This window comes from Salvelinus fontinalis, chromosome 3 (assembly GCF_029448725.1).
Source record: "Salvelinus fontinalis isolate EN_2023a chromosome 3, ASM2944872v1, whole genome shotgun sequence".
Lineage (NCBI taxonomy): Eukaryota > Metazoa > Chordata > Actinopteri > Salmoniformes > Salmonidae > Salvelinus > Salvelinus fontinalis.
In genome coordinates, this window is record NC_074667.1 from 31,909,383 (window position 1) to 31,930,624 (window position 21,242).

The following is a 21,242-nucleotide window of genomic DNA, read 5'->3' on the forward strand; positions in this document are numbered from 1 at the left end:
GTATATATATTTTTTAAGATAATTCCACTTTGACATTATGGGGTATTGTGTGACACAAAATCTCAATCTAATCCATTTTAAATCCAGGCTGTAACACAACAAAATTTGGAAAAAGTAAAGGGGTGTGAATACTTTCTGAAGGCACTGTATCCCTGCCTCTACTGAATCTATGGTTGGAAATCTCCTAGGTGAATCCTCATACTTTTACAGTTCTGTCTATCTGTCCTCTAAGAGAGGAGCAGAAACACCAAGTTACACGACAGACAGTCTCTACACTACATCCTCTTCTTTCCCCTACCACCCCCCGACGACTACCCCAACCCCAGATAGCTTGCTTTGCTCTCTCCTCTCCTCACTTCAGATGTCTGGTCTCTGGTCTCCCCACCCTCCGGGCAACCTCTGCACTCTGCTCTCTCTCTCTCTCTCTCTGCTTTCTCTCTTTGTGCCATCTACATCAGTGACAGTAGAACAGTATGAGGAGAAAGCTGCTAACACCATCTTGCGGAGTAGAACTTGTTCACTTTGCTTTTTAAATGTGTATGGTCATATTTGCTCCGGTAAGTTGTTGTTTCTTTCATATTTGGACTGTAGCTAATTGATTTTCATTAGTAAGTACATTCCTGGTTAAACACTATAATAAAGCATTACAATTATCCAGTTATGAAGTATGGATGTGCTCTATGGTAGGCTAGTGATAGATCGGTTTTTAATTTATTTTATTTTTTTCATTTTCAATTTAGTTTGTAAGGAATAGAATTTATGTTTAGTGGGTGGAATGTTATCAAACGTTGTTTCCAGTGGAGTCTTTTAGTGTGTGTGTGTGTGTGGCATGTACAGTATTCCAACAGGTTGAGTCACTCTATGGGGCTCTGCCCACCCTCTAACCCACCGTAGGCGACCCTCTGTTTGCAGTCAGCCCATTTCTAAATTATTCAGTTGTTTTCATAATGCTGTTTTCAAGGAAATCAATCCCAAACCTTGATCATCAGTCTGCTCTATAGATATGGTGCCAGGATTAGGGGCTCGATTAAATACGCAGCGCTGAAGTTCAGCGCTATAGCGCAATTAAAATGAAAAGGTAATTTTCGATTGAGCCAACATATCTAGTGTTTACCGTAAATGCAGTTTCCGCCAACATTGCCTTTAAATGTCAATCACTCTACAACGCATATCTTCAGTGCTAAGGATTAAATTGACGCTAGCTTTCATCTATCACCTCTCTCTCTGTGTCATCAATGATCGGAATAATTTAGAAAGCATCCTTATCCATTTGAATATTAATGAGTGAATGACCAAGGGGTTTGCAGACAACAGACAGATCAATCCATCTTTAAATCCATCCAATCACTGACTTTTAATTATAGCCACGCATACTTAATTAGATGGGGTCTCCTGGCTGTATGTTATCCCTTTATTAAGCAACTCTCTCTGTCTATATCTCTGTTCCACTCTCTCTCTCTCTCTCTGTCTCTGTCTCTATCTCTGCCACCGTCAATCTCTCTCTTTCTAAAAGATAAACAAACCCACACAAAGAATCACAACAAACAAACAACATTTCATCAGAGAGATGAGTTGTGTCATCTTTCTAAATTATGGTAAAGGCTAAAGATGATGGATAATTACTTGGTGTGTGTGTCCATGCGCGTGCGTGGGAGTGCTAGGTCTTGATTAGAATTGACCAATGCTTCAGTCCTTTCGCATGCATCAAAGGTAGATAACAGAAAGCGATTAGTGCCAGTAGCCTACAGTATCTGACTGCCTGCCATGCCCACGGACGGTTCCTGATGAAATATATATAACATGTATAACATGCTGACATCAGTCTCCCGGGCCACTGACAGAAATTATAGACACATGATCCCTTTGAAAGATGTGCATGCCTCATAGACTCCCAATAGATGTATACGGAGACACCACATGCATTCACCTGTTTGCATTCATCAACAGCAGTTGAAGCTCTGACAAACGCAGAGTGACTGTTGCTTAATAAACCTACGTGATACTGGAAAGAGCAGGTTCTCTTTTCTTTAAGGATCGATCAACAGCTCCAAGTTGGTAAAAGCTAAAGACAACCAACTGTAAAACTCCTTCCACCATATACTGTATCCACACCATACACCATGTCACACATGAAAAGTTCCCTAATTACTTTCACAGAGTCAGCCTTTGTCAGGATGTTGATGGTCCTCTGTGGCCCATTAATTCCAGCTGCTAGTCTAGCAGCTCTGTACAGGACCAGACAGGAGAGGTGTGACAAGGAGCAACTATGTGTGCATTCTAACTGGTACCCTATTCCCTATGTAGTGCACTACTTTTTTTACCAGGCCCAGGGCTCTGGTCAAACGTTGTTCACCATGTAGGGAATAGGGTGCCATTTTGGGACACAGCCTATGTCTAGAATGCTCAATGGGTAGGAGTCTAATGAGGTTTTTTCTTTTCCCAGATCTTTGCCGTCTGTGCATTTGCAACATGTGGAGGGTACTCTGGTCACCTGCGGGTGAGAGTGGAATGTCTAGACAAGAGCCAGAGCAACCTCAGCATCACCGTAAACTTTGCCTATCCCTTCAGGTAATACATGCTGACATTTTTCCATAGTCTGACTACTATACTTTTACCCATTTTATTGTGGTTCATGGGCAACATTCTCCAAAACATGAATTGAGCAGAATTGACATTGAAGTACACTACAGTCATGTGCAAACTGGAGCAGAAGGCTCATGCCATTGTCACACGTACTTTCGCACTCATGGGTATGTCACGTTGAGAGACACGTCACATTTACCTCGATTAACATGGTGACCACACTGCTCGTGGCACGTGTGCAAGCGTTGCAAAATAACATACATGTTATTCAATCATTGCACCCACACTGTTCGAGCGCGTCAACGAGCATCTGCGTAACCAGAACTTGGTTCTATTTGCGACTATTGTGTCATGCTGGTATAAAGGATTTTGGAGACTGGCGCAGGAATACACAATAGGGGTTTTTAATACACCCAAAACAAACACGTATAAAAAACACTGGGCTGTACCCAAACAAAAGAGCGAGGGTGAACCTCACTGACTGACACGGGATGATACCCGTAATACACAATATATAAAGCACGCAGCATAACAGCTGCAGCAACACATAGGTACTCACACCACCAACAAACATGGGAACAATAACCAACAAAGACAGAGGGAACAGAGGGCACATATATAACGTACTAATCAGGGGAAATGGGAACCAGGTGTGTGCAATCAGACAAGACAGTCCAGGGTTGATGATAATGAATCCCGTTACCAAAACTGGTGAACAGAATGAGCATCAGTACCGGGGGATCCGGGACAGCTTGACACGCTGCAAGTCCCGCCTCTCCCATCTCCTCATTGGCTTTTAGGAGCATATACCTACGTGGGTGTTTGAAAGATGAACTGAGGTCAACACACCAGTCCAGTTGGTAGTGGTAATCCACCTTAAAATAGGTTGCCAACCACCATGTCAAGTCCAAAGAAGAAGAAAACGCCTGAAGGAGGAGAGATTACTAGAAGCAAACTTTTACCCTTTTATGTGTGGATTAATTGTTCTGGGATATACTGTAGGCGACCTGTAGCCTACACAAACTGTGCATTTCAGGAAAAATAACGACCCAATGTTTATATCCCCTAGCAAATTAGCGAGAAACAGCAAGCTATCTAGCTAAATTGCCATTAATGTTTAATGCGTTTTGATCTGTCCCCAAATATAGTTGGTTCAGAGTTTGCTTTGATATTTCAAAGCAAGAGCTTCTGGTCTAGCTATCATTGAATCTATGGTGCATATGGGAATATAGCTATGATGAGACAATGACAGTGTTGTCTGCCTGTGAATGTGTTTTGAAAAATAGTGTGGTGGCTGAGTTTTATTTTCCATCTATAAAAGATGGAAGAAAGAGAACAGCATTGAGTTGATGAAATATGGAGCTGTCAGACAGACTGTGGCGTCAGAGTCATTGTCTGATCCCCAGAAATGATTCATGTTTCCACATTCAGTATCTCATGTGTATCTATCTACAGTACCTGCTCCCTTGAAAACCCTAAACCTTTTCAACTCCTGGGGCCTCATTCATCAACCGTGCATACATGTCTTAATATATGGTGGTATATGTGGAGATTGTAGGATTTCTGTAACAAATTATTGGGATTTATCAAACTGTCGCTCGCAACATCATACACATGTTTTCATTGATAAATCAGAGCCATAGTATATTTGTGTGCTCATGAACAAGCGCTAAAACTCCACCTTTTATGGTAACAAAACTTCCTCATTTGCTGTATGATTTGGGAAATGTTGGAATTGGGACATGTCAGATTTAGACCTATATAATAAACGTGTACAAAGGCTATACGTGCTGTTATGCAACCTCCTTACCAATGGCAAATGCATCGATTTTATCATTAGGCTTATTCTTTAATGTTCATATTATCCAACTATTATCATAATTCCCGTGTGTCAAACACCTCGATTTCCCACAAAATAGCAATATAAGCATGTAATACAATTCTTCAACCACTTAAAGTTGTGCGTACGCATGGTAGAGTACATGGAGATAAGCACACTTCCCCGTCAAAACTGGCAAATGCAAGGTTTAGTCTTTTTTTGTGTGCACGCACCTTTGATAAATTAGTCCCTTAGAGATCGGTGGAGAGATTTGTAATTGAGACTCCTGAGCATCATGCAGTGATTCTGAAGAGTACATACAGTTGAAGTCGGAAGTTTACATACACCTTAGCCAAATACATTTGAACTCAGTTTTTCACAATTCCTGACATTTAATCCTAGTAAAAATTCCCTGTCTTAGGTCAATTAGGGTCACCACTTCATTTGAAGAATGTGAAATGTCAGAATAATAGTAGAGAGAATGATTTATTTCAGCTTTTATTTCTTTCATCACATTCCCAGTGGGTCAGAAGTTTACATACACTCAATTAGTATCTGGTAGCATTGCCTTTAAATTGTTTAACTTGGGTCAAATGTTTTGGGTACCCTTCCACAAGCTTCCCAAAATAAGTTGGGTGAATTTTGGCTTATTCCTCCTGACAGAGCTGGTATAACTGAGTCAGGTTTGTAGGCCTCCTTGCTCGCACACATTTTTTCAGTTCTGCCCACAGATTTTCTATAGGATTGAGGTCAGGGCTTTGTGAAGGCCACTCCAATACCTTGACTTTGTTGTCCTTCAGCCATTTTGCCACAACTTTGGAAGTATGATTGGGGTCATTGTTCATTTGAAAGACCAAGTTTTAACCAAGCTTTAACTTCCTGACTGATGTCTAGAGATGTTGCTTCAATATATCCACATAATAGATAGATGCCATCTATTTTGTGAAGTGCACCAGTCCCTCCTGCAGCAAAGCACCCCCACAACATGATGCTGCCACCCCTGTTCTTCACGGTTGAAAGGGTGTTCTTCAGCTTGCTAAGCCTCCCACTTTTTCCTCCAAACATAATGATGGTCATTATGGCCGAACAGTTCTGTTTTTGTTTCATCAGACCAGAGGACATTTCTCCAAAAAGTACGATCTTTGTCCCCATGTGCAGTTGCAAACCATAGTCTGGCTTTTTTATGGCGGTTTTGGAGCAGTGGCTTCTTCCTTGCTGAGCGGCCTTTCAGGTTATGTCGCTATAGGACTCGTTTTACTGTGAATATAGATACATTTGTACCTGTTTCCTCCAGCATCTTCACAAAGTCCTTTGCTGTTGTTCTGGGATTGATTTGCTCTTTTCACACCAAATTACGTTAATCTCTAGGAGACAGAACGCGTCTCCTTACTGAGCGGTATGACGGCTGCGTGGTTCCATAGTGTTCATACTTGCGTACTATTGTTTGTACAGATGAACGTGGTACCTTCAGGCGTTTGGAATTTGCTCTCAAGGATGAACCGGACTTGTGGAGGTCTACAATTAAAATTCTGAGTTCTTGGCTGATTTCTTTTGATTTTCCCATGATGTCAAGCAAAGAGACACTGAGTTTTAAGGTAGGCCTTGAAATACATCCACAGATATATCTCCAATTGACTCAAATTATGTCAGTTAGACTATCAGAAGCTTCTAAAGCCATGATATCATTTTCTGGAATGTTCCAAGCTGTTTAAAAGCACAGTCAACTTAGTGTATGTAAACTTCTGACCCACTGGAATTGTGATACAGTGAATTATAAGGGAAATCATCTGTCTTTAAACAATTGTTGGAAAAATTACTTGTGTCATGCACAAAGTAGATGTCCTAACCGACTTGTCCTAACCGACTTTGTTAACGAGAAATTTGTGGAGTGGTTGAAAAAAGAGTTTTAATGACTCCAACCTAAGTGTATGTAAACTTCCGACTTCAACTGTATACCACAATCTCCTTAGATGAGTCTTCTTTCTCCACCTCTCTCTTCTCCCTCCCTCCCCTCCTCCCAAAGCCTGTCAGATCAGGTCAGATACCATTGGTAATGGAAGGATCCCCCCCAATGTAGTAACATCTTTGTTGTTGTAATATCACAAACGGATGTGGCAGTTTCACTGCTATGGATTCATGATTGAAAGGTTTAAATTGCCTACACTGTGATCAGAGCCTTGCATTACTCAATAAAGGTCTCTGTTACCATGTCCTTGTTCCTGTCATCTGATAGGTTACAGCAGGTCCATTTCAAGCCCACGCTGTGTGATGGGAACAGACAGGAGACCATCTTCATGGTAGGAGACTACTCCTCCTCAGCTCAGTTCTTTGTGACCGTGGCAGTTGTTGCCTTCCTCTACTCCCTGCTGGCCACCGTGGTGTACATCTACTACCAGAACAAGTACCGCGAGGGTAACAGAGGACCACTGGTGGTGAGTTGATTTACTTACCAAGAGCTGCCTTTGATTCATTCATGCCATGGGATTTGTATAATTTGCATGTGTATTAATTGAGATACAATAAATGTAATAATTTACAGGACTGTAGCTTAGCATATAAAGAAATGTGATTCAAGATTATTACCTATAAAAGGTGTGGTACATTATTGCATTCTTTAAATAGCAGTTAGCTGTAATTTTCTGTTAGTCCTGATGTTACTCCTGCTGTTACTCCTGCAGCTAGAGTCACAGATGTTTATAGACCCAAACAGGGGGCTGGCAAAAGACATGTCAAAGGCAGGCAGAGGACCGTAATCCAGGGCAAAGTCAATAAGGTACAGACCAGCAGGCAGGGTCAGGACAGGCAGAGGTTCGTAAACGGTTCAGAGTCAGGCAGGTACAGAACGGCAGGCAAGCTCGGTGTCAGGGCAGGCAGAATGGTCAGAACCGGAGAAACTAGGAAACAGAACCCTAGAAAGCAGGGAGACGTTGCTCCTCATGTTACTCCACATGTTACTCCTGCTTTTTTTTATCCCATATCCCTTTAAATCTCATTTATAACTTTACCCTATCCTCTTCCTTAACTCTCACAATCTCATTACATCTGATAATAACCTCCTCCATCTCTCTCACCTAAACAGGACTTTGTAGTGACTGTGCTCTTCGCCTTCATGTGGTTGGTGAGCTCCTGTGCCTGGGCCAAAGCTCTGTCTGATGTGAAGTCAGCCACAGATCCCACCCAGGTCCTCCTGCTCATCTCCGCCTGCAGACGCCCAGCCAACCGGTGTTCAGCTTCCCACCACCCAGTCTGGTCTGAGCTCAACACGTCTGTGGTGAGTCATTGGATGCGTCCATAATGGCATCCTATTCTCTATATAGTGCCCTACTTTAGTCCATGGGCCCTAGTCAAAATTAGTGCACTATATATGGTAGGGGTATTCAACTCTTACCCTATGAGGTCCAGAGCCTTCTGGTTTAACTGTTCTACCTGTTAATTAATTGCACCCACCTGGTGTCCCAGGTCTAAATCAGTCCCTGATTAGAGGGGAACTGTGATACAATGCACTGGAACTGGCTTCGAGGTCTAGAGTTGATTTTGAGGGATATATGGAGTAGGGTCCATTTGGTACACAGCCCTTATACTCTATGTGAAACATGAATGCTGATCAATGTTAGCTCCATTGCCTTTTTTTAACCAGGTAGGCCAGTTGAGAACAAGTTCTCATTTACAACTGCGACCTGGCCAAGATAAAGCAAAGCAGTGCGACAAAAACAACAACACAGAGTTACACATTGGATTAACAAACGCACAGTCAATAACACAATAGAAAATCTGTATACAGTGTGTGCAAATTAAGTAAGGAGGTAAGGCAATAAATTGGCCATAGTGGCGAAGTAATTACAATTTAGCAATTAACACTGGAGTGATAGATGTGCAGATGAGGATGTGTATAAATACTGATATAAATACGGGTGTGCAAAAGAGCAGAAAAAAACAAAAAACGAATATGGGGATGAGGTAGGTAGTTGGTTGGTTGGATGGGCTATTTACAGATGGGCTGTGTACAGCTGCAGCGATCGGTAAGCTCCTCTGACAGCCGATGCGTGAAGTTAGTGAGGGAGATATAAGTCTTCAGAGATATAAGTCTTCAGTGATTTTTGCAATTCGTTCCACTCATTGGCAGCAAAAACCTGGAAGGAAAGGCGGTCGAAGTAGGTGTTGACTTTGGGGATGACCAGTGAAATATACCTGCTGCAGCGCGTGCTACGGGTGGGTGTTGCTATAGTGACCAGTGAGCTGAGATAAGGCGGAGCTTTACCTAGCAAAGACTTATAGATGACCTGGAGCTATTGGGTTTGGCAACAAATACGTAGCGAGGACCAGCCAACGAGAGCATTCAGATTGCAGTGGTGGGTAGTATATGGGGCTTTGGTGACAAAACGGATGGCACTGTGATAGACTTCATCCAATTTGCTGAGTAGAGTGTTGGAGGCTATTTTGTAAATGACATTGCCGAAGTCAAGGATTGGCAGGATAGTCAGTTTTGCGATGGTATGTTTGGCAGCATGAGTGACGGAGGCGTTGTTCCGAAATAGGAAGCCGATTCTAGATTTAACTTTGGATTGGAGATGCTTAATGTGAGTCTGGAAGGAGAGTTTACAGTCTAGCCAGACACCTAGGTATTTATAGTTGCCCACATATTCTAAGTCTGAAACGTCCAGAGTAGTGATGCTAGTCGGGTGGGTGGGTGCGGGCAGCGATCGGTTGAAGAGCATGCATTTAGTTTTACTACCATTTAAGAGCAGTTGGAGGCCACGGAAGGAGTGTTGTATGGCATTGAAGCTTGTTTGGAGATTTGTTAACACAGTCTCCAAAGAAGGGCCCGATGTTTACAGAATGGTGTCGTCTGAGTAGAGGTGGATCAAAGAATCAACGCAGCAGGAGACTGCCAGACCCATAGAAACTGCCAGAGGTCCGGACAACAGGCACTCCAATTTGACACACTGAACTCTATCTGAGAAGTAGTTAGTGAACCAGGTGAGGCAGTCATTAGAGAAGGCTGTTGAGTCTTCCGATGAGAATGTGATGATTGACAGTCGAAAGCCTTGGCCAGGTCGATGAAGACGGCTACTGTTTTTTATTGATGGTAGTTATGATATCGTTTAGGACCTTGAGCGTGGCTGAGGTGCACCCGTGACCAGCTCGGAAACTGGATTCCATAGCGGAGAAGGTACGGTGGGATTCGAGATGGTCGATGATCTGTGTGTTCACTTGGCTTTCGAAGACTTTAGAAAGGCAGGGCAGGATGGATATAGGTCTGTAACAGTTTGGGTCTAGAGTGTCTCCCCCTTTGAAGAGCTTTCCAATCTTTAGGAATCTCAGACGATATGAAAGAGGCAGATAATTTTAGGAAGAGAGGGTCCAGATTGTCTAGCCCAGCTGATTTGTAGGGATCCAGATTCTGCAGCTCTTTCAGGACTTCAGGTCTTCAGTTCCGACAGGTGGTGTTTAACGGTTGTTGATGACGTTTTACATGTGTGCACACCAATGAAAATTCTTAGCAACCATTTGTTACATTTTCTGATTCTAAATCTGTCATTTTTATGTTTAGACCCTAACTAAATACCCTCTTTCTATACCTCTATGCAGGCTTTTGGTTTTGTAAACTTTATCCTCTGGGCCGGCAACATCTGGTTTGTATTCAAAGAGACTGGCTGGTACAAGACTGGGCAGAGGTACCCGATGAGAAGTGCCTCTGAGAGACGGGCCAATGGGATGAGCCAACGACTCTGCAGCCAGAACAGTGTCGACCAATCAGGGGACAGCTTCTATCAACATCCATACAGGCAGGCTAGTTTTGACCTATCACGGGAGAGCTTTGGCCAACAGCACTACAGCCAAGGCAGCTTCAACCAATCAATGGGCAGCTTACGCTTGCCGCAGACTAGTCTAGGACAGCCAGTCATCATCAGTCAGGGGGATGTCACCCCTAAAGGGCCTAATCCTATCATATTTGTTAATGATATTTAGATCACATTTTGCACAAATATTGCCCTCATCTACTTACCCTCAAAAACTTGACTAGATCTGAAAATACTATTGTGTAGTGATACCTGACCATAAGGTATAGGTAGCTATAAGTCATGTAGATTTTCCGATGTGAAGTTTGCAAGGGCCAGGAGGTTGTAATTATCTAACGGGGTGGAATATAAGAGGGAATAAGATGGTATAGTAAAAGGGAAGTAAGGGATATTTAGCAAGTGAGTTATTTGAGAGGAGATCGGAGTGAATTGGAGAATGTATCAGAAATCAAAATGGAGTGAGAGAAGATTGTCTGTGTGAATAGTGACTTTGCATTAAATGTGGTGGCTGTCTTACGGAAGTGGTTTTCTTGGTGTGTTTAGTCTAGAACTTGGTGTGTTTTGTTTTAGAACTTGGTGCATCGGTGCACAGGGGTTACCTGTGTTTCACTAGAGGTTCAATGATTCATGTTTTTATTTACAAATTGTTTTATGCTTCAGTAGGTTTGTGCTATTGAATTAAAAATTGCGGTGGGTACATTCGTTTGTGAACTGTATATTATATATACTCTAATTATACAATCTGATTCTTCAATTGATGCAGTGTGCTTGATTGGTGGTGGGTGGCTGTGCAGTGTGTTGATAGTCTTATGCAGTGATGCTCCACAGTCGTTCCACACATTTTGTATACTTGTTGTCATTTCTCAATGGTTTTCAAGTGATGTTGATGTTTCACAGGGATCTTAATAATACTGACATTGAAGATGCACAAATAAAAAATGACATTGGCATTTTCCAAATGGTTTGCCTCTGTGTGAATACTGTACAAAGCCTTATGAAACTAAAGTCAAACCAGTCTGTCTGTCTCTAGACAACAACCAACTACAAGGGCAGTTTAGGAACACACCTATGCAGAATATCCTATTTAAGGTGGAAACTTAGATCTGACATTCTAAAGATATGGACTCTTACTGCTGAACTCTGAGCCCTACCATTCCATTTATTCCATTCCAGCCATTACAATGATCCCGTCCTCCTATAGCTCCTCCGACCAGCCTCCACTGCTCTGAGCCCTGACTTTCCAAATATATGAACACTTACTGCTCGACTGTATCTCTGTGCTCTGAATACACGGTCTATCACACAGGTGAAAGGTGCTCTGATATTCTGCTGTCCTATCACAGTGATCAGATCAGATCTACCTGAGAGCTGTTACCATGGCAATGCAGGTATGGTACAATAGGTGAGAGCTGTCATCCTTTTCTGCTTCAGAGGGAGTCTGTAACAAGACAAATAAGATTCAGCACTGCCTCGTTTCCATGGCAATGTGGGCTACTTGATACAGAACAGGGAAAGGAAAGAGAAAATGAGGATATTAAATACAGAAGTAAGAGAAGAAGGTGAAGGAGAAAAGATCAGAAAGCACATTGATAAGAGAGAAAAATAAAGTGTGTGAGTAGGTGTGAATGTCTAGTTTGTGTTGAGGGGAGTGCTAACTGCTCCTGCCAGGACTGCACCTGCCAGGTCCCCTAGATATTGTCATGCTTACAGTACCTTGTTTAGCTCTGTGGCTAGACTAGACAAGTGTGGAGAAAGGCTGTCAGATTAAAGGCTCATACAGGCACAGACACAAGGGCCCATGGGGCCCCTCTCTCTGGCTCAGGGACTCTATTTTATTCCTTTGAACGCAGGGATTTTAATGAGATCCAAGCCTGCTCGCATCACAAAACATGGATTCTCTTTCTCTTTCTTCAATTCTGTCTCTTACTGAGGGTCATGCTAAGAAATTATAGTACTGTATCTTGGCTGAGCATTCTAAATACATGCCGTTCATATACAGCAGCTAATGCATTGCAGCCAGTGCTGCATAATCAGATCTCTGCAATATCAGAAATCAAATGTTCTTTGAAGAGCCCTAAAGATGTTGACATAATAAAAACACGTTTTAATCCAGATAAAGTCCTAATGGTGAAATCTAACACCTTCTGCAACAGCGTTCCATCATTTCAGTCCCTATAATTGAGACCAAGTGGGAAACAAGATGTTATATATATTTTTTTCTCTGCATAATTGAATTTACAGGCTCCCAAGGAGCAAGCTAATGGAATGAGGAATCCAACTAAGACAAATACCATGACGATATGCCAAACGCTGAAATGGGCCTAACATCCCAGGATGACAGCTGGGATGTAAAATACATGAGAAGAGATGAGATAAGAAAAGAGCCGAACAGAACAGAAGAGAACAGAATAGGAGAGAGCGGATGTACAGACATTACCCAATGGTAAGCCTGTTTAATAACGTGGCACGAGGGTTGTAATTAAGTTTCTGTGGGTTGCATGGACTCTTCTGTGTGTGCGCAGCCATTAAATACAGTGTGGAGAGAGTGAGGCAGTGTTTCTCTGGTCACATGCCAAATGGAACCATATTCCCTGTGTAGTGCCCTTCTTTTGACCAGGGCCCATAGGACTCTGTTCAAAAGTAGTACACTATTGAATATGAAATAGGGTGCCATTTGAGATGCATACTTTGTGTGTTAGGCCGACCCTCCACAGAGATGTTAGCTAAACGGCAACAGCAGGTGTCCAGGCCACAGAAAGACACAAGGATGGAAATTGCAGTGTAGGTGTCCCACAGTATAACAATTAAGATCACCAGGAAATGAAGGGTTAGAATGCACATGCCAAGGCTGTGTGGAGGGCGGGAGATGTGGAAGGGGTTGGGAGAGATGGAGGGGTTCGGGGGTTGATGGGTTCAAACACTGGTCGTGTCCGAATACCCATACTTGTGCCCTAAATAGTAGGCCGTTTTGAGTATGTGAAAAAAGTAAGTTTAATAGTATAAAACGTTTCTAAAATCAACTATACTTTTTTCGGCTTTGACAACAGGTGATACATTAGATACGGGGATGCGCTAAGGAAATCAACCAATAGCAGGAAACAACGCAATCATGCATGACACGTTCTCAGCATACAAAAATAGAGTATGTGAAATTTTCAGAAATCAAGTATGTTTTAAATGCCAGAATGTTACTCACTCACATACTCGCTCTTCATCTAGTAGAATTCGATGCACACTATTCCACAATGCATTGGAATAGATGGGCTGAGAGTGATAGGCCCAAGTTCTCTTCAAGTAGCCAAACGACAAAACTAGGCTACGTATTTGGGAAGACACCAAATAGTGAAGTGTTCAAATGTAGGCTAAGTAGTTTTTGTTCTGCTTAAAATGATCACGAGTATCGTGTCATAGGCTACATCTTTGAGAACAAATGTTTAAAAAATATATATTTTCTCATTGAAAAGTGTTACTTGTTCTCTTGGCCTTCGTTAAGCAAAATAGCCTACTAATTTGATTTGATTTATTCTGAATATGTCGACACCTGGGACTCTGGATGTGGCTGCGTTGTTGATGTCATGTTAATCAGGCCTTTTGATTTGAACATATGGATTGTTTGTTTTGTAGGCTAGGCTTTCTGTCATTTATATTTATTTATGGATCAAGCCTAGTTCCCAATGATCAGTACATTAGTTCATTATGATACTGTCCAGCGGTTCTGAATTTGCGATGTACACAACTGTCCACGTTTCTCTGTGCAATAGCCTTTCGATTTGAACATTAGAAAATGTTTGGTGTGTGTACTAGGCTGTTATATATGCTACATCACTTGGGTTTTACTAAGAAATCTGTTGAAATGGAACCAAATTAGGCTATATGTTTCTGTCTACGGTCCTTTTTAAATAGGATAGATGGGCTATATGGGCTACGGTATAGGTTGAATGTTATAGTCTGCCATAACCAGCCTGAGTAAGCCTATAACTCCATTCATATTTGATTCAGAGTTTAAAGAAATTAATCTAATTGGAAATGAGCTATTATCAGGCTGGTTAATGTGATGCATGTCTGTTGAATTTTGACAAATCCACCTGCACTCAGCCCCGCCCCACCTACTCAGCCAGCCAGGAGCCACTACTGCGTTGAAGCCGTGGAATATTGCATACTTTCTACTAAAAAGTACATGCAAAATAGTATGCAACGATGATTACATAGTATGCAGTTTAAGTATGTATTATGCTAGTATGGGTATTCCATACTATTCAATTTTAAAATTTAAATTGTGGAATTGACCACAACCCGGGCATTAACTGTCCCACAGCCCAGCCAGGCAATTCATAAACATAATCTCCTCTGGAAAAAGCATTATTTCCCCATGATTCTAGCCTAGCATTTAGTTTGCAACTGTGGGGGTTTGTCTGAATCTTGCTGCCTGCCTCTCCAACCTGAGCAACAATGTGTTTTTCTGTTGATCTCCACAGTGCAATAGAGAATGAACGTGTTCAGTTGAGGCTGACAGCTCCACTTGACTAGCAATTTAATGGCTGGCTTTTGCACAGACAATATTGTCTGGTGAAAGGATGAGAACTAACTGCGTTAAAATAACGTTTTTAAAATAAACATGTCGTTAATCTTTTTTTAAATATCTGGCAACCATTTCATAAAACCAATAAGGCACTCGAACTCAGGAACTCACTATAATCCCCGGGTACTCATGCCTTATTGCTTCAATCTCTCCTCCTCCAAAAGTGTGCACTTGTTCACTTCCCTTCACTGATTTGAAATACAATGATTGGTATAATAAATATGGTGGGAACCAACTAGCCCATGCCTCCACCAATCCTATGCTTTTAGATTGATGGGAAGTAGTGAATGAGTGTACACCTCAGGAGCAAGGACATATTATTAGGATGCACCCAGGATTTCTATCGCTACAGTGTATTTCAGTATGGACATGCTTGGAAAGCCATGTTTTTACGGTAATTTACTAATTTACTCATCATCACAATGCATCATACATCTCTCAGCACAGCATATATATATACAAAACACAGCCAAACACCATAATAAAAGCTTAGATCTTGATTACATTATTCTTTTTTTTACATGTAGGGTCGTGAGACTGCCCCAAAGGCCTTATTTCAAATCCACAGTGTTACTCTTGAACCTGCAGGGGGAGCCAAAGACCTTTAGAAGACTTTCAGAGACTAAACCTCTTCAGTGGCTTTTAAGATCCCCAACCCTCACATCGTTCCCACAACCTACATAGATGGTTCCTATCTTTAGCCAGCAGTGGGTGGAAGCCAACTTACAAAAACATGTGTTGTTTTCAAGATCCCTCATTCCTGACACCTTTCTAACACAACAGTATTTAGGCTGGGTTCACCTGTAGCAGCCTGTAGCCACCTCTCATAGACTTATACAAGTTGTACATCTCCCTCTGAAGAAGTTAGCTGGTTGCCCGGCCACCAGATCAGGCCTGTGATAAATATAGTTTATGGAAAGTTTTCAAAAAATACATATATTTGAATACAGATCCCCCCAAAAGACTACTTTTTAAAACTACTTGCATACAGATCTCAGTAATGGCTACTTTTTCTAAAATTCAGATCTGAGAAAGCAACTACTTAAAAAATATATATTTCCCTTAACCAACAGTCTTCTTAGAAATAGTGCACGCAGTGCACATACCTGTATGTGAAATGTATGCAAAAGTTATAAATGAGGTCCCAGGACTTGCCAAGTACAGTATATCCAATTCTCCTATGGCTCCATTGGTCAAATTGTGATAAACTGCTGAAATATTGTTTTGCTTCTATCTCAGGACCCTTTCCTGGAATCAAATAGCTCATGCATTTTCATCTGACGATTGCAAACCATGGCATATCAATTAATATTAATTTAGTACTTTGCCAAATAATGCTCATTTACACAGGAATACCTCTGTTATAAAACAAGGTATTCTCCGCACACAGTAGAGCCCTCCTTGTCACTAAGACAAGTGTAACAGTTTTAACTTTACGTCTGTCCCCTCGCCCCGACACGGGCGCGAACCAGGGACCTTCTGCACACATCAACAACGGTCACCCACGAAGCATCGTTACCCATCGCTCCACAAAGGCCGCGGCCCTTACAGAGCAAGGGGCAACACTACTTCTAGGTTTCAGAGCAAGTGACGTAACTGATTGAAACGCTACTAGTGCGTACCCGCTAACTAGCTAGCCATTTCACATCCGTTACACAAGGTCTACTTCACACAGTGAATTCTCCTCCACACACAGAAGATACCTCTTTGTCACTAAGACAAGGTCTACTTCACACACAGTGAAACCATGTCATGTCATCCCTTGGCCTCTTCTTTGCTTCTACAGAAACCCCTACAATGGGTAACTCGTCCTTTAAAATCTCCTTAAACTAAAGATATCTCTGTTTCAACAGAGTTCCTAATCAAAAATTCCATATGTGATTCCATATGTGTTATTTGATAGTTCTGATATCTTCACTATTATTCAACAAGAACATTTTGAAAAAAGGGGCGGATCCTTAAGAGGTTTTAACATTCAGAATAAAGGAGCATCTTTCACAGTGTTGTCTTTTCAGAGCGCTCTGCCAGACAGTAGGTCCACATAGGCAATTATAGCACAACATTCAAATCATAAAAATACAAGAAAAACGTTGTGATGAATGAAGTTGAGAGGCATCCAGAGGAAATGCTTGAAGAATACTGCTCAGCTACAAAGCATGGAGAATGGTGAGCACTACAGTTTTCATTATTTTCTTTGAGCTAGATGTTTTGGTAACACTTTAAATTACAGTGCCCTTATTACAGTGGAATTATTCCTGTAAGTACAGTGCAACAGTATTGTAATTACTCATTATTATACTGTACTTACACTGTAATGTAAAATCTAACAGATTTTCTTGACGTGGCCCTCACCTGAAGGTCACTGGATGTGTTTACACTACTTTAACATAATTACTGTGTCATTAACATGTTATTTCTTAGTAAATGGCTGGTCACTTATGTGCTGTAAAATATAGTTTGGACACACCTACTGTACTCATTCAAGGGTTTTTCTATATTTTTACTATTTTCGACATTTTAGAATGTCGTGTGAAAACATCAAAACTATGAAATAGCACATATGGAATCACACTACTTGACAGAATGTTTTTATTTACATCCTATTTCATTGGCTGAAGTTTAAGATTCCATCCACAGTCATTAGGCACCGTCCATCCAACTATAATTGTTGATCATGCTGATATGTTGAAATACTACATAAAGTACAGCATATTTTAAACTGTTGAAATCAGTGGACTTTGGTATGAGGTAATAAAACATACATCTGTCAAACTAGATGTAACATTATCACTCTCCATTACATTTCAAAAGTTTTGCAAGTAATATACATTAGATGTATTATGCCCCCCTTTTCCTATTCATTTAAGTGCTCAAGTTCTGTCACTCCTCTCCTCTATCCATTGTAAAGTCATAATTCAGAGAGTTTCATTTGTTCACATTCCACAAATCTATGCCCCTTCAGCATTCAATTTAGGGGCAGCAGGAAGCCTCGTGGTTAGAGCGTTGGGCCAGTAACTGAAAGGTTCAGGATCGAATCCCAGAGCTAACAAGAGACAAATCTGTCCTTTTACCCCTGAACAAGGCAGTTAACCAATTGTTCCCCAGTAGGCCGGCATTGTAAATAAGATTTTGTTCTTAACTGACTTGCCTTGTTAAATAAAGTTTAAAGAAAAAGCCTGCCTGCTGCTGTCGCTTTCACAGAGTAAATCCCCTCCTCTTCCCCTCAATGAAGGAGCCAGTGTTACCTTGACTAGCTCCGCCTCACACACACAGGCACATGAACACACACACACACACTCCAAACTATCCACATGGCTTCACTCATGGTTAGTTCTGGGAAGGGCATTTGACAGGGAGAAACGCAGGGTCTAGGTTTGCTTCCAATGAAAGGGACCAGAACAAGTCTTCCTTGATGGAGAAGTAGACTACTACAACAGAATTCATCCTTAAAACCTCTTCAGGAAAGGACCCTTTTTTTCAATTTTCGCCTGAAATTAAATCCCAAAACTGCCTGTAACTGAAGCAAGGATGTGCATGTTGTTGGTACCATTTGAACACTTTGAAATTTGTGGAAATGTGAAAGGAATGTCGGAGAATATAACACAATAGATCTCGTAAAAGATAATACAAAGAAAAAAACAACCGTTCTTTTGTATTTTATTTGTACCATCATCTTTGAAATGCAAGAGAAAGGCGATGATGTGTTATTACAGCCCAGCTGCAATTTAGATTTTGGCCACTAGATGGCAGCAGTGTATGTGCAACATTTTAGACTGATCCAATGAACCATTGTATTTCTGTTCAAAATTGTGCATCATGCTAATCGCATTAGGCTATGTTAGCTCAACATCCCGCAGGGGACCGACCAACCCTGAAGAAGTTGTAAGGTACTCTTTCTCTCTCTCTCTCTCGCTTTCTAGTCTCCTCCATTTATATCAAGAAACCTTTTATTTAGACAGTTTATCACTGTTTATATTTGAAATCTAGGAGACTTGGCAGGCAGGGGCTGTGATAACACCTAGACATCTCCCTAGTTGTATAGAGAGACAGAGACAGACATGAGGCTTCAGTCAGTGGTACTGTAGCTTTCTCTCTTTCTCTTTCTCTCTCGCTGTCTCTCGCTGTGTCTCTCTCTCGCTTTCTCTTTCTCTCTCGCTGTCTCTCGCTGTCTTTCTCTCTCTTTATCTGCAGTCAGTAGCACTTGCTGTAGGCACGGAATGAGGGCCAAAGTCTGGAGGCTCAGCAGTGTCTTCCTGGTCTGTGTAACTATACAGGCATGTCTAATAAACATAGAAGTCCTCTTATCGCATTCTTTTATGATTTGAAAGCCGAATTCCTGGTTGTTGAGGTAGATATTATTTTCATAATTCAAGCAACAAACCTTAACAGAAAAAAATAAACACGACAGTATGCTAAAATATTAGAAAGAGACGACTCAGACATGAACCTATAAAATCTATTTTATTTATCATGCCCTTTTTACATCAGAAGATGTCACAAAGTGCTATACAGAAACCCTGCCTAAAACCCCAAACAGCAAGCAATGCAGATCTATCCAATGCATGGAAGAAAGGGGCTCATGTTTTGCTGTACTAGACCTTCCCTTTTTCCCTCTATTCTATTTTTCTTGACAGTTGTGGTGGTTAATTTCTTTTCTATCAAATGAGGAGAGACAAAATTATCACACAAGTTAGAGTTGTACTTAAACTAAATCTTTATTCACTTATTAAAAAAGGTGCAAGTCAATACAACACACACATATAAAGTGAATCGATTGAGTGCTCTACGATAATAATGTCTGGACGACAAACCACCTTCCGATGATTCGTTGAGAACCTCGAGATAAAGGTGCAAAGGTCTTTTATAGCCAAGATACACCCCCTTCAGTCCACATTACAAACAACAGATGTATGGAATGGGTCACAAGGTAAACATTTGTATGAAAGATACTTAGAATTCACAGCAGACAGTATCTGCTGTAAAAACTGTTCTCATTCTGTAGAAACCAGGGTCTGGCCCCGAGCCATCTCTCCCTTATAGAACAGAAACATATACTAATGCTCTGGAATGCGGTATCAACCAAAGACATTGTGAATCTCCTGTCAGTGTTAAATCTCCCAGATGCCCACTTTCAGTTCATACAGACACAGTAGAGTTATGACAACCTTCTATTCTGTTGCATAAAACAACCATTTCATGCAATTACAGTATTATAACATAATCTTGCAATTTTGCTCTCACACAGGTCACATTTAGCTGGTCATATGTACTGTAGCTGGTCATATGTAGCTGTTCATATGTATAAGGTCATATGTAGCTGTTCATATGTAGCTGTTCATATGCAGCTGGTCATCTGTAGCAGGTCATATGTAGCAGGTCATATATAGTTGGTCATATGTAGGTGTTCATAGGTAGCTGGTCATATGTAGCTGGTCATATGTAGGTGTGCAAATGTAGCTGGTCATATGTAGGTGTGCCTATGTACCTGGTCATATGTAGCATTCATATGTAGCTGGTCATATGTCATATGTAGCTGTTCATACAGTGGCTTGCGATAGTATTCACCCCCCTTGGCATTTTTCCTATTTTGTTGCCTTACAACCTGGAATTAAAATAGATTTTTGGAGGGTTTGTATCATTTACACAACATGCCTACCACTTTGAAGAAGCTAAATATTTTTTATTGTGAAACAAACAAGAAATAAGACAGAAAAACAGAAAACTTGAGCGTGCATAACTATTCACCACCCCAAAGTCAATACTTTGTAGAGCCACCTCTTGCAGCAATTACAGCTGCAAGTCTCTTGGGGTATGTCTCTATAAGCTTGGCACATTTTTGCCCATTCTTCAAGGCAAAGCTTCTCCAGCTCCTTCAAGTTGGATGGGTTCAGCCATCTTTAAGTCATACCACATATTCTCAATTGGATTGAGGTCTGGGCTTTAACTAGGCCATTCCAACACATTTAAATGTTTCCCCTTTAAACACTTGAGTGCCGCTTTAGCAGTATGCTTAGGGTAATGGTCATGCTGGAAGGTTGAACCGCTGTTCCAGTCTCAAATCTCTGGAATTCTGAAACAGGTTTCCCTCAAGAATTTCCCTGTTTTTAGTGCCATCCATCATTCATTCAATTCTGACCAGTTTTACCAGTCCCTGCCGATGAATAACATCCCCACAGCATGATGCTGCCACCACCATGCTTCACTGTGAGGATGGTGTTCTCGGGGTGATGATAGGTGTTGGGTTTGCGCCAGACATAGCGTTTTCTTTGATGGCCAAAAATCTACATTTTAGTCTCATGTTTAAGTAACAGCTTTTTTCTAGCCACTCTTCCGCAAAGCCCAGATCTGTGGAGTGTACGGTTTAAAGTGGTCCTATGGACAGATAATTCTATCTCCGCTGTGGAGCTTTGCAGCTCCTTCAGGGTTATCTTTGGTCTCTTTGTTGCCTCTCTGATTAATG

The 21,242-nt window shown here is 41.4% G+C and overlaps 1 protein-coding gene across 1 annotated transcript; it reads left to right on the top strand.

The window, feature by feature from the left end:
* The first annotated feature begins 332 nt into the window (after window positions 1–332).
* Window positions 333–11,162, top strand: LOC129843934 (synaptoporin-like). The gene is made up of 5 exons (XM_055912381.1): window positions 333–557; window positions 2,444–2,568; window positions 6,636–6,834; window positions 7,482–7,673; window positions 9,992–11,162. The coding sequence occupies exons 1-5, from the start codon at window positions 534–536 to the stop codon at window positions 10,370–10,372; spliced, it is 921 nt and encodes a 306-aa protein (XP_055768356.1). The 5' UTR covers window positions 333–533; the 3' UTR covers window positions 10,373–11,162.
* Window positions 11,163–21,242: the final 10,080 nt, after the last annotated feature.